Source organism: Paroedura picta, chromosome 1, assembly GCF_049243985.1.
Source record: "Paroedura picta isolate Pp20150507F chromosome 1, Ppicta_v3.0, whole genome shotgun sequence".
Lineage (NCBI taxonomy): Eukaryota > Metazoa > Chordata > Lepidosauria > Squamata > Gekkonidae > Paroedura > Paroedura picta.
In genome coordinates, this window is record NC_135369.1 from 165,479,519 (window position 1) to 165,493,673 (window position 14,155).

A 14,155-nucleotide genomic window follows, 5' to 3' on the forward strand; every position below is an offset into this window, starting at 1 on the left:
ATCCTCCATTTTACTCTCACAACACACCTGTGAGGTAGGTTAAGGCTGAGTGTAACAGGTCCAAGGTCACCCAGCAAGCTTCCATGGTAGGGTAGGGATTCACTGAGTTTCCCGGATCTTGGTCTGACACTTCAATCACCAGACTTGGCTTAATTCAAGAGGACAGATGAAGACAAAAAGTTCACATTATATATTTGATGGTCTATTTTTTTTTTAACATCCAGGCATTTTCTTGGGGAGAAGGGTTAAGGGGGTTTCGATTATGCTCAGCATGATTTTAATTTGAAACTGTCAATCGTTCTGAGCCACCAAAAGTTTGGATATAAACACATTTCTGCATGTGCCAAACATTTAACTTCTGAAGCAGTGGGATAAAAGCGCCACGGAGCTGAGACAGGCTACTGCTCTCAACTGCATAAGCTCAAATTGGGGAATATACACCTTCCATCCTTCCACGTGGTAACTGGTGGGCACCAAAGGATTCTAGATAGGTGATAAATTTCTCTTAAGCTAGATAAGGTTAGTAATTCAGCATCAGCAAACTGTACTGTTAGCATCCGTCCTGTGTATTGTTAAAGGTGCCTTGTGCAGCCGACAGGCCTTTACGATAGAACATTGTTGTACTGTCTTTGGAATCGGTTAGAGCAAATGGTGATGTACGAGTTCTATAAAGGCACACAATGAGAATGCATAGATGAGTTGGCCCTTTCCCCCATTGCTTGGGATCCCTGTCACAATGTTATGCGATGCAACAAAAAACACTTCATGCTACATGCGGATAGACTCTTGTCCCAGGCGTTGACCCTGGTTGCTATCCCGGCAAAAGCTATCTCAGTTTCCAATGTTCCAACAAAGGTGGCAGCAGAGTCACTGAATCTCACACCTAATACTTAATAATGGATGGCTTTCCAACACCAGATGGATACTCTGATAGGCCTCCTACACTTGTCGGCTATTATATCACATCTATATGCCACTTTAGACCCTATCTGAAATTTACTATATTTACATGTGTTTGCATCCAAATGCTATACAGCAGGGGTAGTCAATCTGTGGTCCTCCAGATGTTCATGGACTACAATTCCCATGAGCCCCTGCCAGCAAATGAATTGTAGTCCATGAACATCTGGAGGACCACAGGTTGACTACCCCTGCTATACAGTGCCCTTGCAGCCCTAAACAACTCAGCATCAGGGCCCTATATATACCTGTCTGTCAGCTGAGATCACCCCTCAGAGGTCCTTTTACACCTCCATCCTTTTGAAGCGGTGAAGATGTTGTTAAAAGAACCAGGGCCTCTTCAGCTGTGCCACCCCAGATGTAGCATGCCTCTCCCTTATCCATATACCTGGTACAGGATTTATTTAGCTTCCTGAACCAGTTAAAGATGTACCTTTTGAAGTTTGGTTTTTGGACCGGGCTTTTCTTTCCATTTCATCCCCAGGAACAAATTTCACCAGGATCAGTAGAAGCAGAAAAGCCCTACTCTATAGAGTCTGGAAATATTTGAGTACACACCGGTTCGTTTAATTAAACTGCAGTTTCTCATGATATCTGAACTCGCTCTCTCTGTTTTGAGGAGAATAAGCCACACAAGAATGTGCATCCGAGCCAACTGAAAAGAAAAGCTTTAATTCATTAATGCAAAGTACTGCAGTTATAAATTAAGTTCAAAACAGCGTACCACAAGAACGGACAGATTCCCTAAGGGAGACTTCTGTCGGAGTGGGACGGTCAGTTCTATTTGCCTCCTTTTAGTTATCCTTTTATCCTGAGCTGAAAGTGTGCATCCTGACTCACAGTTCTGCCAGACATTGCTTTACATGAGCTGAAAGTCTAATCATGGCTTAATAATTCTGCCAAGCGTTGCTCTACACGAATATCATTCATATATTACGGCAATGGCATTGCACCCTTTGAACATGGACTTTTTCTTGTACGTATAAACAAGAGTTACAGATTGGCCTGGAAATGCTACAAGGAAGTAATTTAAGTATGCCCATGTCAACAACTTATGCAGTGTAGATAAATTCCATCCATTGGCTTCAACAATATCTTTTAAGGCTGATTTCTAACACAAAGGGGGCCAAGATGAGCAGCGCATGGCTCTGACATGCACTTCAGTAAATGCAATCTGAAACGGTTTGCCATTTAGATCCAGTGCTTAATTGCACTCAGAGCCGTGCCAAAGGTTTGGAGTGCAGGATGTGTCCCTTTGTAGGCCATCAAGAGGGATCCTGCTTCTGCTTTGCAGCCGGCTTCTTGCAGTTGTTTTGCGATTTCTTCGACATCCCAGCGCCTGGCCTCTTGCGTGGCCAGCAAGTGGTGAACCAGGTGAGAGTAGAAGACGGTGGAGACGCAGTTCACTACCAACTTCTCATCCAAGAGCAAGGAAAGGAGTTCAGAATCACAATTGGAATCATCCACCTAAAACAAATGACAACAAAATGATGCACTGAGTATTACCAGAATTGCTCAATCTAATTTTAGTTTTGAAGTAGGGTTGAGTGGGTGTTCTCTTGGGCTTAAGACAGGAAGAAGGGGAGGGGGAGAAGTTAGTATTTGCTGTGTTTCATACAAATGAGTTGTTGCAATGCCATGTACAGCAATTGATTCTAAAAAGGTTCAAGTATCTCTTATACCATTTTCTGCCCTCTGTTGAGAAATCAATGGGTTCAATATATTAGCGAGCTTTGCTCCAGAATAAGCACATTCCAAACTCGGGTAGTCTATTCTGGTTGTTGTGGCAAGAACACTGTGTATGTGGCAGCCAAGTGGCTCCTATTGCTGAACTGTAGGGGAGAACCAACTTTGCTCCACTTTCTACTTAACCAGAGGTGCTGAACTCATTAGTTATGAGGGCCAGATCCGGCATAAATATTACTTCATTGGGCCAGCCCACGTCTGCCATAAAATGTAATGCCAGGTACTGGAGAGAGAAACTTTACAGAATCACAGAATCCTAGAATCATAGACCTGGAAGGGGCCATACAGGCCATCTAGTCCAACCCCCTGCTCAACGCAGGATCAGCCCTAAAGCATCCAAGAAAAGTGTGTATCCAACCTTTGCTTGAAGACTGCCAGTGAGGGGGAGCTCAGCACCTCCTTAGGCAGCCTATTCCACTGCTGAACTACTCTGACTGTGAAATTTCTAATATCTAGCCTATATCGTTGTACTTGTAGTTTAAACCCATTGCTGCGTGTCCTCTCCTCTGCACCCAACGGAAACAGCATCCTGCCCTCCTCCAAGTGACAACCTTTCAAATACTTAAAGAGGGCTATCGTGTCCCCTCTCAACCTCCTTTTCTCCAGGCTGAACATTCCCAAGTCCCTCAACCTATCTTCATAGGGCTTGGACCCTTGGCCCCAGATCATACTCGTCAATCTCCACTGTACCCTTTCAATTTTATCGACGTCCTTCTTGAAGTGAGGCCTCCAGAACTGCACACAGTACTCCAGGTGTGGTCTGACCAGTGCCGTATACAATGGGACTATGACACCTTCTGATTTTGATGTGATGCCCCTGTTGATACAGCCCAAAATGGCATTTACCTTTCTTACCGCTGCATCACACTGCTTGCTCATGTTTAGTTACAATCCACAAGTACCCCAAGGTCTCGTTCACACACAGTGTTACCTAGAAGCGTATCCCCCATCCAGTAGGCATGCTTTTCATTTTTCTGACCCAGATGCAGAACTTTACACTTATCTTTATTAAATTGCATCTTGTTCTCATTTGCCCATTTTTCCATTGTGTTCTATCTTCTGGAGTATTTGCCAGTCCTCACAATTTGGTGTCATCTGCAAACTTGATGAGTAGTCCCTCCACCCCCACATCTAGATCATTAATAAATATATTAAAAGGTACAGGACCGAGCACCGAGCCCTGAGATACCCTGCTACTCACCTCCCTCCAGTCTGATGAAACGCCATTGACAACACTTTTAAATAGGTATTGTCACTTATAAATAACACAGGCAAAACCAATCTGTTCCACTTAATATTTCTGGTAAGGCCTTGGAGGAGGAGTGTGTCTCATGGCTTAAGTGCCACTCAGTGTTTAACACCCACTCAGGGCAGCTGTCCCACCCGAGTGCCTCCTCCTCCAATCAGCTAGCCTGTCTGTCCAGCAGCCAGCCAATCGCCTTCCATCCCCCACCCCTGACCACCCCCTCCTCCTTCCACATTCCTCTGAGGCTCGGAGGCTGCAGATCCCTGCTGGGTGAGAGCTGCCCCTGCCAGTGAGTTCCATAACAGCTGCCTGCAGCCTTTCTGGGTCCTGTGGGGAGGGGGAGGCCGTCTGCAGAGTTCTTCCATTCCCCCCCAATCTAGAACCCATTGTATTCCTGAATGCAATGAGCTTGCCCCTAGTTAACAATACTGCTTTTAATTCAAAATACAAACAAAAGCAATTGATTTCTAGCAGTGAAAGCAATTGATTTACTGGGGAATCCACAAAAGCACCAATAAATATATCTAATCATACGCAAGACTAGGTTTCTTCTAAGGGAGACCATGGAAGGACGGTTAGCTTACATTTCCATACAAATTCGTTATTTTTTTTGTGTATATAGCACTTTTAGGAGACGAGATCTTCCTTGCAAGCACTTTATCTTATTTTTCAACCTCCCCCCCCCCACACACACACACGCACAGCTTCAGTAGCTGAGCATGGCTGCATTCCATCTGTTGCTCTTTGATTCCTCTTCTTCCCTGTCCTATCTCTGAGGCTCTCAAGGAGGCACACTGGACTTCCCCCTCCACTGCTCCATCCCCACTTCCTAAAACAACCCTGTGAGGTTATCCAGGATGACTGATCCCCAGATGACCCAGGCAACAGACCGGTTCCTGGCTCAGAGGGAGTGGGCGTCTGAACCTGGCTCTCCTGGATCCCCCCGCTAGCTCTCATCTCTCCTGTATTTCCCACAGGAGCAGTGGTACTTAGAGATAGGACTGACAGAGAGGCTGTTTCAGAAACCTCCACTTTTCGTTATCCTGCAACACCTTTTCCTTCATGGGCTGAGAACAGATTTAGGTGAGAAGGGGGATCACCATCCTCGACCTTTCCTGACCCTCCCTCCCAGCTCCACAGCTGTTCAGGTGTGCAATGGCCACAGTGACACCCTTCTTTCCCTTTTGCTCCTCCTCTCCCTTCTGAGGCAGGGACATCTTTCCCCTCAACAACCGCACACCCAAGACAGCCCAGTGGCCCACCAATCCATGCACCGGTGAGACGACGTCCTTTTCTCGGACCCAAATATTATGAAAGGGGCAAGGATCTAAGCCACACAACTTTGACTTTTTTAACAACAAAAAAACCTCTTGAACTTTATTAAATAGAAGATAGATGTTCTTAGATGAACAAAGTTTCTGTGGATTATCCTGAAGTAGACTTTGTTACAGAGTTGTACTGTTTCCCCTGGGAAATCCTCACAGCCTGGAAGCAAAACCCTCAGGTGAATACCATTTCCCTCAGGCCACAAAGTAGTCCTCTGACTAACACACCTCTGTTTTCTTAGTCCCAATCCCCCCAGTTCTTAAATTCCACACTCCCTTTCAGAGCTTCCCTGGATTCAGCCCCTCAGCGCTCTCAGGCTGGGAAGGCTGCTTTCCCCAGAAGACTCTTCCCCCCATGGAGCACCAGAGCTTGCACGTCTTTCCCCCAAACTCCTTTTCAGCCTGCCCCTTATTTGTTGTCTAGGGCTGAATCTCCTCTGAATACAGATTTTTGTCTCGGTCTTCCAGCTTGAGTGTCTCCTGCTAGACTCCCTCGCCTCAGTCTCCTTTCAGACTGACTCCCCTCTGACCAGCCTTTCACTTTTCTTGCTTCTTCTTAGCCTCTCAGTACAGACTCTGCCTGGCGTTAACCCATTATGGGCCAGGATGTGCTTAGAAACAAATGAGCCTGGCATTCATTTATTTTCCCCCTCCCTTCTTCTGGGTTCTGTCACAGCCTCCTCTCCTCTCCTCTCCTCTCCTCTCCTCTCCTCTCCTCTCCTCTCCTCTCCTCTCCTCTCCTCTCCTCTCCTCTCCTCTCCTCTCCTCTCCTCTCCTCTCCTCTCCTCTCCTCTCCTCTCCTCTCCTCTCCTCTCCCCTCCCCTCCCCTCTGCTGGCCCTGTTCCTTTGTCAGCAAGCCACTGTTCCAAGTGCAGGCTCTTGCCAAACCCGCTCAAGGTTACCATTTGGCATGGCAGTGGCAGTATTCATAATATGAATACAGGATTCACCAGTCAGGTCACAAAATATAGTGTTTATGACTGAGACCCAGCAGGGTGGCCTTGTAGTGAACACTGTCCACCTACAACCAGGAGATCCCAGCTTCAAATCTCAGTTGGGCCATGAAGCTCATTGGGTGGCAACGAATTAGTCACTACCTCTAACCCAATGGTTCTCAACCTTCCTAATGCCGTGACCCTTTAATACAGTTCCTCATGTTGTGGTGACCCCCAACCATAAAATTATGCAGGTGTTCTTTCACAGAAATTAAACTGAAAGTGACCAATGGCATGAAGATTTATTGGTCATGATTGTATATAAATTGTTTCTTTTTGGGGGGTTCCTCTGTGCAGTTCTGCCTCTTGTCCTGCCGAGCTGTACCACCACGTGGAGCGCATGGCGGGAGACTGCGCTGTGCTGGAGGTGCTGCTGGAATGGCTGGCGGCCGAGCATGGGCGCCTGCAGGAGGAGTGGCAACAGTGGCAGCGCCCCCATGGCCAAGCTGCTTGCCCTGCCGCGACCCCTGTGAAAGGGTCATTCGACCCCCAAAGGGGTCCCGACCCCCAGGTTGAGAACCACTAGTCCAACCCAACATGGTTGAGATGGATGATGGTCCAAACATGCCAATCTGCAAGCAAGTTAGGCTGCAAATGTAAATATCAATACTGGCTCACCAATGGTCTACTTATAGCACTAACATTGGCTTTGACCAGACAAGTATTCCAAGCTTAAGTGATTTGTGTGGACTGTCAAAGCACAAGAATTTACGCTGAACTTGCCGAGGTGATAAATCAAAAACAAGCGTGACATGTGATGAGACACACCCCTCGAGCACTTCATATAACATCAGCCAAATTGGCAAGGCGCTCCTGTAGAATACCACGTTGTTTAAATAGCGCGAAACACTCCGTGCTTTCATGCTCCAGATAAAGCTAATGAACAGACGACTAAAATAAGCATAAAAGCAAGCCCACACTGTGTTATATATACTGTGTTTTGTAAGAGCAACTTCAGCAGATTAAACAGCAATTATACAGCTATGTTTGATAAGACTGAATGACTGTCCTCCTGGGAAGTTTATGTCTCTTAAAAAAATAAGAAGAAGTTATCTGTGCTTCTCAGAATGTGGTCACATTCTGTAATCTGATGGCTGTCACAGCAGGAAGAATTATTAATGTGACAAGCCAGCCAAAGTGCCTCAGTTCCTTCCCTGGTTGTCAGAAATGGTTCAAAGACACATGATGACTCAACAGTGAAAAGTTATTTCTTTTAGAACTATAGACTGCCCTAGCAAACCTGGCCTGTGTAGCTAACCACAACTGGACACAAATAAGAATGGACTCCTGTCCTTGGAGACCTCACAATCTAAGCAATACAGGACATGGGGGGTAATGTTTAAAGGAAGCCTAAAGACCGATTAGAGCAGGGTGGTGATACAGCCACCATGCAGTCTGAAGCTCTGCCCATGAGGCTGGAAGTTCGATCCCAGCAGCCGGGTCAAGGTTGACTCAGCCTTCCATCCTTCCGAGGTCGGTAAAATGAGTACCCAGCTTGCTGGGGGGTAAAACGGTAATGACTGGGGAAGGGAATGGCAAACCACCCCGTATTGAGTCTGCCATGAAAACACTAGAGGGCGTCACCCCAAGGGTCAGACATGACTCGGTGCTTGCACAGGGGATACCTTTACCTTTAAAGACCGACCACGCTGGGTGCCCTGTTTCAAAGTACCTGATAGCAGGTTATCATTGGCCAGTGTCAGAACCCAGACAACTGGCAGGGTTGGCTCCTGCAGCCCTGCTCTGTGATTCAAGGTGTTTAATTCAGGCAGAAGGAGCTTCCTCACAATATAAGATCCCATGAAGAACATCTTGCAATAAATGGAAACCTTCTACTGGAGGAATGTATTTATTTGAATCAACTTTGGCCCTTCTTTCTCCTTGCAAGGACTCGAGGTAGGCGATCATGTTATTTTAAAAGTATACCCTTGGAATAAGCCAGATGACAATTAAAATCTGCAAACACAACATTAAAACAGATTCCATCGCTACCTCTACTAGTGGGATGGAGCTATGGGATGCAATCCAAAACCTCTATCAGCGTACTCCATGATCACAAGTGATACAGCCACCCACCAGTAAGGTCACCTTAATTTCCAATCCCATATGAAAATGAACAAATGTGAGCAAGTATAAAATTGTGTTGTGACTGGGCTTTCATTCAATTTGGAATGAGGTCTAGGAAGTTAAGCCAAGGACTTTGCAGGAACATATGAGAGTGGAGTGAGGGGAAGTAGAATTTAAATGCTCCCAGTTCATCAGCATGACTTACACCAGGCCAGAGATTAGCAACTGCTGTCCGAGTGCTTTTCCCTGCCCTCTCTGCATCCAGGAAGGAGGCACACTCAAATTCACCTGTTTTCTCCATGGGGACTGCTGCCTGGAGACCAGTTGTAATTCCTGAACATCTCCAGGCCTTCCCATGAAGCTCACAAAGTAGAAGGCAGGAAACAAATTGATAATTGGCTGTGCGATCAAGTCTATTTATTCAAAATAGAGTTTATTGCACAGCCAATTATTATTTTTCTTGGCTCCCCTGGAGGTTGACAACTCAGCTGGCTGCACATGGAGGAGACATCAGATCCAGCTCTTGAGATTAGAGTCCACCACTCTTTAAGCACTACACCACACTGAATCTTAAGATCGAGTGGGAAGCAGTGGGGGGAGGATTTCAAAACCATGAGTTATGCTTTTGTCATGTGGCCAGCACCCACAAAGGCCACAATCCAGGTGTGCATCCTAGCACCCAGTGAATTGCTGGGTGCCCCAGGCTTTGCCTCTAGTAAAAGAATAAAGCCAATTGTTCAGGAAGCATAATTAACGCAAGGAAGAGGAGAGAAAACAAGTTGGAGGACAATGCAACTTATTTCACCTGATTAACGCGAGATCAGTATGGTAAAAGCCATGAATTTACTCAACTGCATTTTCCCAAACCTCGTTTTCCAATATTTTATGTTTATAATGTTTATTTTCCCATCAAACCAATGGTGCCACACGGAAACCTCTATACTTTGACTGTGAATATAAAATAATATGTGAACTGGCCAATTGCCAGCAGTAATTTTTTTATGGTAGCGTTAGAGGAAAGTGGTGTTTTAAAATTTTATTTTCCTTTCACATGCCTTGCATAAGTACAGCACTTTATAGAGGGGGCATGAAAGAGGCATGGCTGTAAGTGGTAATGTCTTTAATTTAAGAAAAGTCGAGGCACAAATCAGCCACCCTCCCAATCCCCTCTCATGTGCTCTGGGGCTATGCCTAAAGGAATTTCGTGTTGCTCACTGGCTCCTTTCCTGCCTGAACAGAGAGCTGTGTCTGCAGGATAGAAGAGGACCCCCTCTCTCCTCCACCAACATGCCCATGTCTCTTTCTTTTTTGTCCCCATGAGTAAAACTTGAACTTGGTTGTATATCTATAGTCTGAATGCTGATTTACGGGGCTACTAAATGCTTAAGTCTCAGCACAGTAAAGCTTTTTGCCAGCATCACAAAAAGAACACTGCTGATGCGTTGGCCATGACCCAAGAACTGAAAATGACCGGCAATGTATTAAGAGGTGTGTGCTTATGGGGTGGGCACAGGTTGATACCTGAACTATTCTGAGGCAGACAAATACTATGCGTTGTGTACCTGAAGAGTTGAGGCAATCTGAAGGCCTAAGGCAGGGGTAGTCAAACTGCGGCCCTCCAGATGTCCATGGACTACAATTCCCAGGAGCCCCTGCCAGCGAATTGTAGTCCATGGACATCTGGAGGGCCGCAGTTTGACTACCCCTGGCCTAAGGGAATGAGGCCTCTAATTTCTATAATTTATTTTTTTCCTTTATTCTATGTGCTTCGTTTTTACCTCTCTTTTCTCCCCAGTGGGGACCCACACCATTCTCCTCTCCTTCATTTTCTCCTCGCAAAAATGTTGTGAAGTACATTAGGCTCAGTGTGAGTGCCTGGCCCAAGCTCACCCAGCAAGCATCTATGTCAGAGGTGACGTTCAAACCTGGGTTGAACAGATCTCAAGAAAAGCCATTTTAGATGAGAATTTAGACAACTGATCAGTTTGACACATTTTGTACTGCTGAGGAAATTAAGTTGATAGCCCTGGAATGTTGTAGTAAGGGATACTCTTCCCATTTGAGTTGACAAGTAACAATTTGTGGCATGCTTTTTCAACCTTTGGACCATGGAGGAACCCCTGAAATATCAGTCAGGCTTTGAGTAACCCTGAAGCTGGTGACATGCCCCTTCAGAGAAGAGGACACTGAAGTAAGATATGGAAGCCATAATACACAAGACACCCCACACAAGATAAACCTGCTTCTTAGTTGTGGTCAGCAAGCCTGCTGTGAAGTTCCTTCAAGCCTACGTTCCCCTGATAACAGGCCAAGTGAATCCCAGCTGGCACCATGATCCCAGGCTTTAACCTCACTGAGGACTTATAGACTAAGTGGTCCCCAAAGCCTCAATTATATTAAAAAAATGAGTTGTTTTTTCGTAGAAGTTTGTAGAGTATGACATTTAAATCCCTAATTTCTAGATCTGGAGATGGGACGTCATCACATCACTTGATTAGCAGAGTCGGCAGGGAAGCTACACCCTCTTTGGTAATGAAAGAACAGAACAAAACACAGGCTGCACCCTTAAATAGCAAGGACTGAAAACGAAAGCAAAACTCAGAACTGTTCCAACACAATACAACCATAGAATCATAGAGTTGGAAGGGACCTCCTGGGTTATCTAGTCCAATCCCCTGCATTATTCAGGACACTCACAACCCTATCGCTCATCCACTGTAACCTGCCACCCCCTCAAGCCTTCACAGAATCAGCCTCTCCGTCAGATGGCTATCCAGCCTCTGTTTAAAGATTTCCAAAGATGGAGAACCCACCACCTCCCGAGGAAGCCTGTTCCACTGAGAAACCACTCTAACTGTCAGGAACTTATTTAGACAGAATTTATCTTGAATTAATTTCATCCCATTGGTTCTGGTCTGTCCCTCCGGGGCAAGAGAGAACAACTCTGCTCCATCCTCTACAGGGCAGCCTTTTAAATACTTGAAGATGGTTATCAGATCCCCTCTCAGCTGTCTCCTCTCCAGGCTAAACAGACCAAGCTCCCACAACCTTTCCTCATACGACTTGGTCTCCAAACCCCTCACTATACATTGACCTGCGCCTACACAAGCTCCACCGTTAAAAAAACAAACAAACAAAAAAACCACAACAAAAAAGCAAATGTTCAGTTAGCATTTTGTAGCACGTTCAGAATATGCTTTAATATAGCACATTTCATGATCAGAAAAAGAACAATGCCCATATAAACAACATTATCCAAAGATGATTTTAAAAAATCCCTGTTTAGTCAATATCAACACATCTACAACCCATGACTTCTTACAGCCCCCTTTTTCTGGCCAGCAGAAATCTTGATCTGACGTCAACGAGACCCAGCCTACTCAACAACGGTTGGCTCGCATTATTAAGAAAGTAATCTGGACATCACCGAAAGAAATGCCGTCCGTGATAAACTCTGCCTATTGACACCACCGAAGCTTAAAAAAAAAAAAAACCCTCCACCAACTAATGAAAAAAGAAACGGCTTCGTCTCTTCCTCAGGATAAGCAGAGCTTAAAAGCAGGCATTACAAAGAGACAAACCACTCTTAACAGGCAATGCTGGAGGTATTTCAATTATTCATACACAACAGTCATTGTCTGAGGAGGACTAGTTATTTCGGATGGGAGGGGGGAATGGAGCTGGCAGCTTGCAGAAGGTTATGCAGGAACGTGACGTCTGGGCCAGTTTGGAAAATAAAGCCTAACAGAAGAAGCCAACCCCTTTTATGGCGGGCAGGAGCTGTAGAATCCCTCATCTCAGCACTTCCCAGCAGCATCCTCTTAAATGTAAACATCCATAAAGCTGTCAGCATCATACAACAAATGGCTAAATAATACATTGGATCAGCAAGCCGGTGCTTGCATTTGCCTCCTGCAACCGCATTACCGAGATGTGCTAGGCTCTGTATCAGGAATCAATAGGCTCTGATTTTGCTTTCCAGATGCCGGTTATGATTCTCCTGCTTAATGTAAGATAGGGAATGAGCTTGGGGTTTTGTTTTTTTCTAAATAACAACAACAACAACAGAAGTTTTGTGCAAAAACAAACGTTTTACACCAACGAGCGTTTTACTGAATTTCCGAGCTGCGGAGCTGAAAGCAGTGAGAAGGAGCAAATGAAAGTTTCTAGTTTCTGGCTGTGAGGAAGGTGGAGACCGTTCAGCGCTTCTTCTCTAAAGGGTCTCTCAAGGCCAGACTGCCTTCTGCGGCTGTCCACTGTGGCAGTGCCCAGAAAGCGCCAACTTTCTGCCAAAGATAAGGAAGGGAAACTGCCTTGAGCCAAGAAATGTGACAGGAACATTTTAATAAATACATAAGCCAGCAGTGGCTGCACACTTCTTGGCTGGGGAAGTCATAACCGGTGAAGGAGATGAATGAATCTACCTGTCTCTGTGTTGTATTATCCACAGCTCTGGTTATGATCTTTCTGTTGTTGGTCTCTCTACACAGGCTTCCTTAAGGCCCTGCTCCTTTTCTTTTACGAGACCAGCGATCACACCAAAGCACAAATACAGCAGGGTAGCCTTTGCTATTTTAATAAATAACGAACGGCATCAAATAAGATCGCCCTGGGCATGTATAGAAAGTCATCTGGCCCCCATGGCTGCAGAGACCGGTGCTTTAGGACGTCTTAATAACAGCAAAGAGACTCAAGAGAAAGAGAAAAGTGCGAATTGCTGTAGAAACAAGGAAGGCTGGTTCATTCATACCTTAGCAGCAGCTGTGATCTGCTCCAGTGCCAAAGCATGAAGATCTTGATCTCTGCTTTCCACCAGCAGCTTCAGGGATGGCAGCAGAAGGGACTGGCTAAGCAGCTGCAAGCAGAGGTCTTTTACACACTGAAAAGAAGAACACAGAGTGTGTGTAGTGAGATGTCAGGGGACAACACGGGAACATAACTCACGCTGAAGTTCAGCATTATCTTGCACTGAGAAAAATGAGAGTCGAACCTTTAAAAACAAAGAATGCCCCCAGTGGATCTTAAGGCTGTGAGAAAAGTTTAAAGGGAGAAAAAAATTAAGTGAAAACAAGGATCCTTGCTACACTGCGGATACGGTCATCTGAGACTACCTGTTACGTTATCTAAACCGAAAAGAATCAAACCACTGCTTACTCCTTGTGAGGATAACATCCCCCTTACTCTGTGCCCACTAAAAGATAGGGACACTTACTTACATAGCTGATTCAGGTGGGTAGCAGTGTTGGTTTGAAGTAGCACAACAAATCTGAGTCCTGGGCACCTTTAAGACCAACAAGGTGTGAAACTTTTGTGTGCAGGCACACTTCCTCAGACAATGACTCAAGTTTTGTTGTGTTACATACCCGAGAAAACGCTGCAAAATCATAGAATCATAGAATCATAGAGTTGGAAGGTACCTCCTGGGTCATCTAGTCCAACCCCCTGCACTATGCAGGACACTCACATCCCCATCGCTCATCCACTTTAACCTGCCACTCCCTTAAGCCTTCACAGAATCAGCCTCTCCGTCAGATGGCTGTCCAGCCTCTGTTTAAAAATTTCCAAAGATGGAGAACCCACCACCTCCCGAGGAAGCCTGTTCAACTGAGAAACCGCTCTAACTGCCAGGAACTTCTTACAGATGTTTAGATGGAATTTCTTTTTAATTAATTTCATCCCATTCGTTCTGGTCTGTCCCTTCAAGGCAAGACAGAACAACTCTGCTCCATCCTCCAAATGGAACCCTTTTAAATACTTGAAGATGGTTATGAGATCCCCTCTCAGTCATCTCCTCTCCAGGCTAAACAGACCAAGCT

At 45.5% G+C, this 14,155-nt stretch overlaps 1 protein-coding gene across 2 annotated transcripts in view; it reads right to left on the reverse strand.

Moving 5' to 3' along the window:
* Positions 1-1,610: 1,610 nt before the first annotated feature.
* Positions 1,611-14,155, reverse strand: part of NBAS (NBAS subunit of NRZ tethering complex) — a 221,377-nt gene continuing 208,832 nt past the window's right edge. For both annotated transcript variants that reach the window (XM_077310978.1, XM_077310987.1), the window contains exons 51-52: positions 13,090-13,218; positions 1,611-2,427 (exon numbers count right to left, since the gene is read on the reverse strand). In XM_077310978.1, the coding sequence (XP_077167093.1) occupies positions 2,152-2,427; positions 13,090-13,218 (405 nt within the window). In that variant the 3' untranslated portion in view covers positions 1,611-2,151. The remainder of the gene's footprint in view (positions 2,428-13,089; positions 13,219-14,155) is intronic.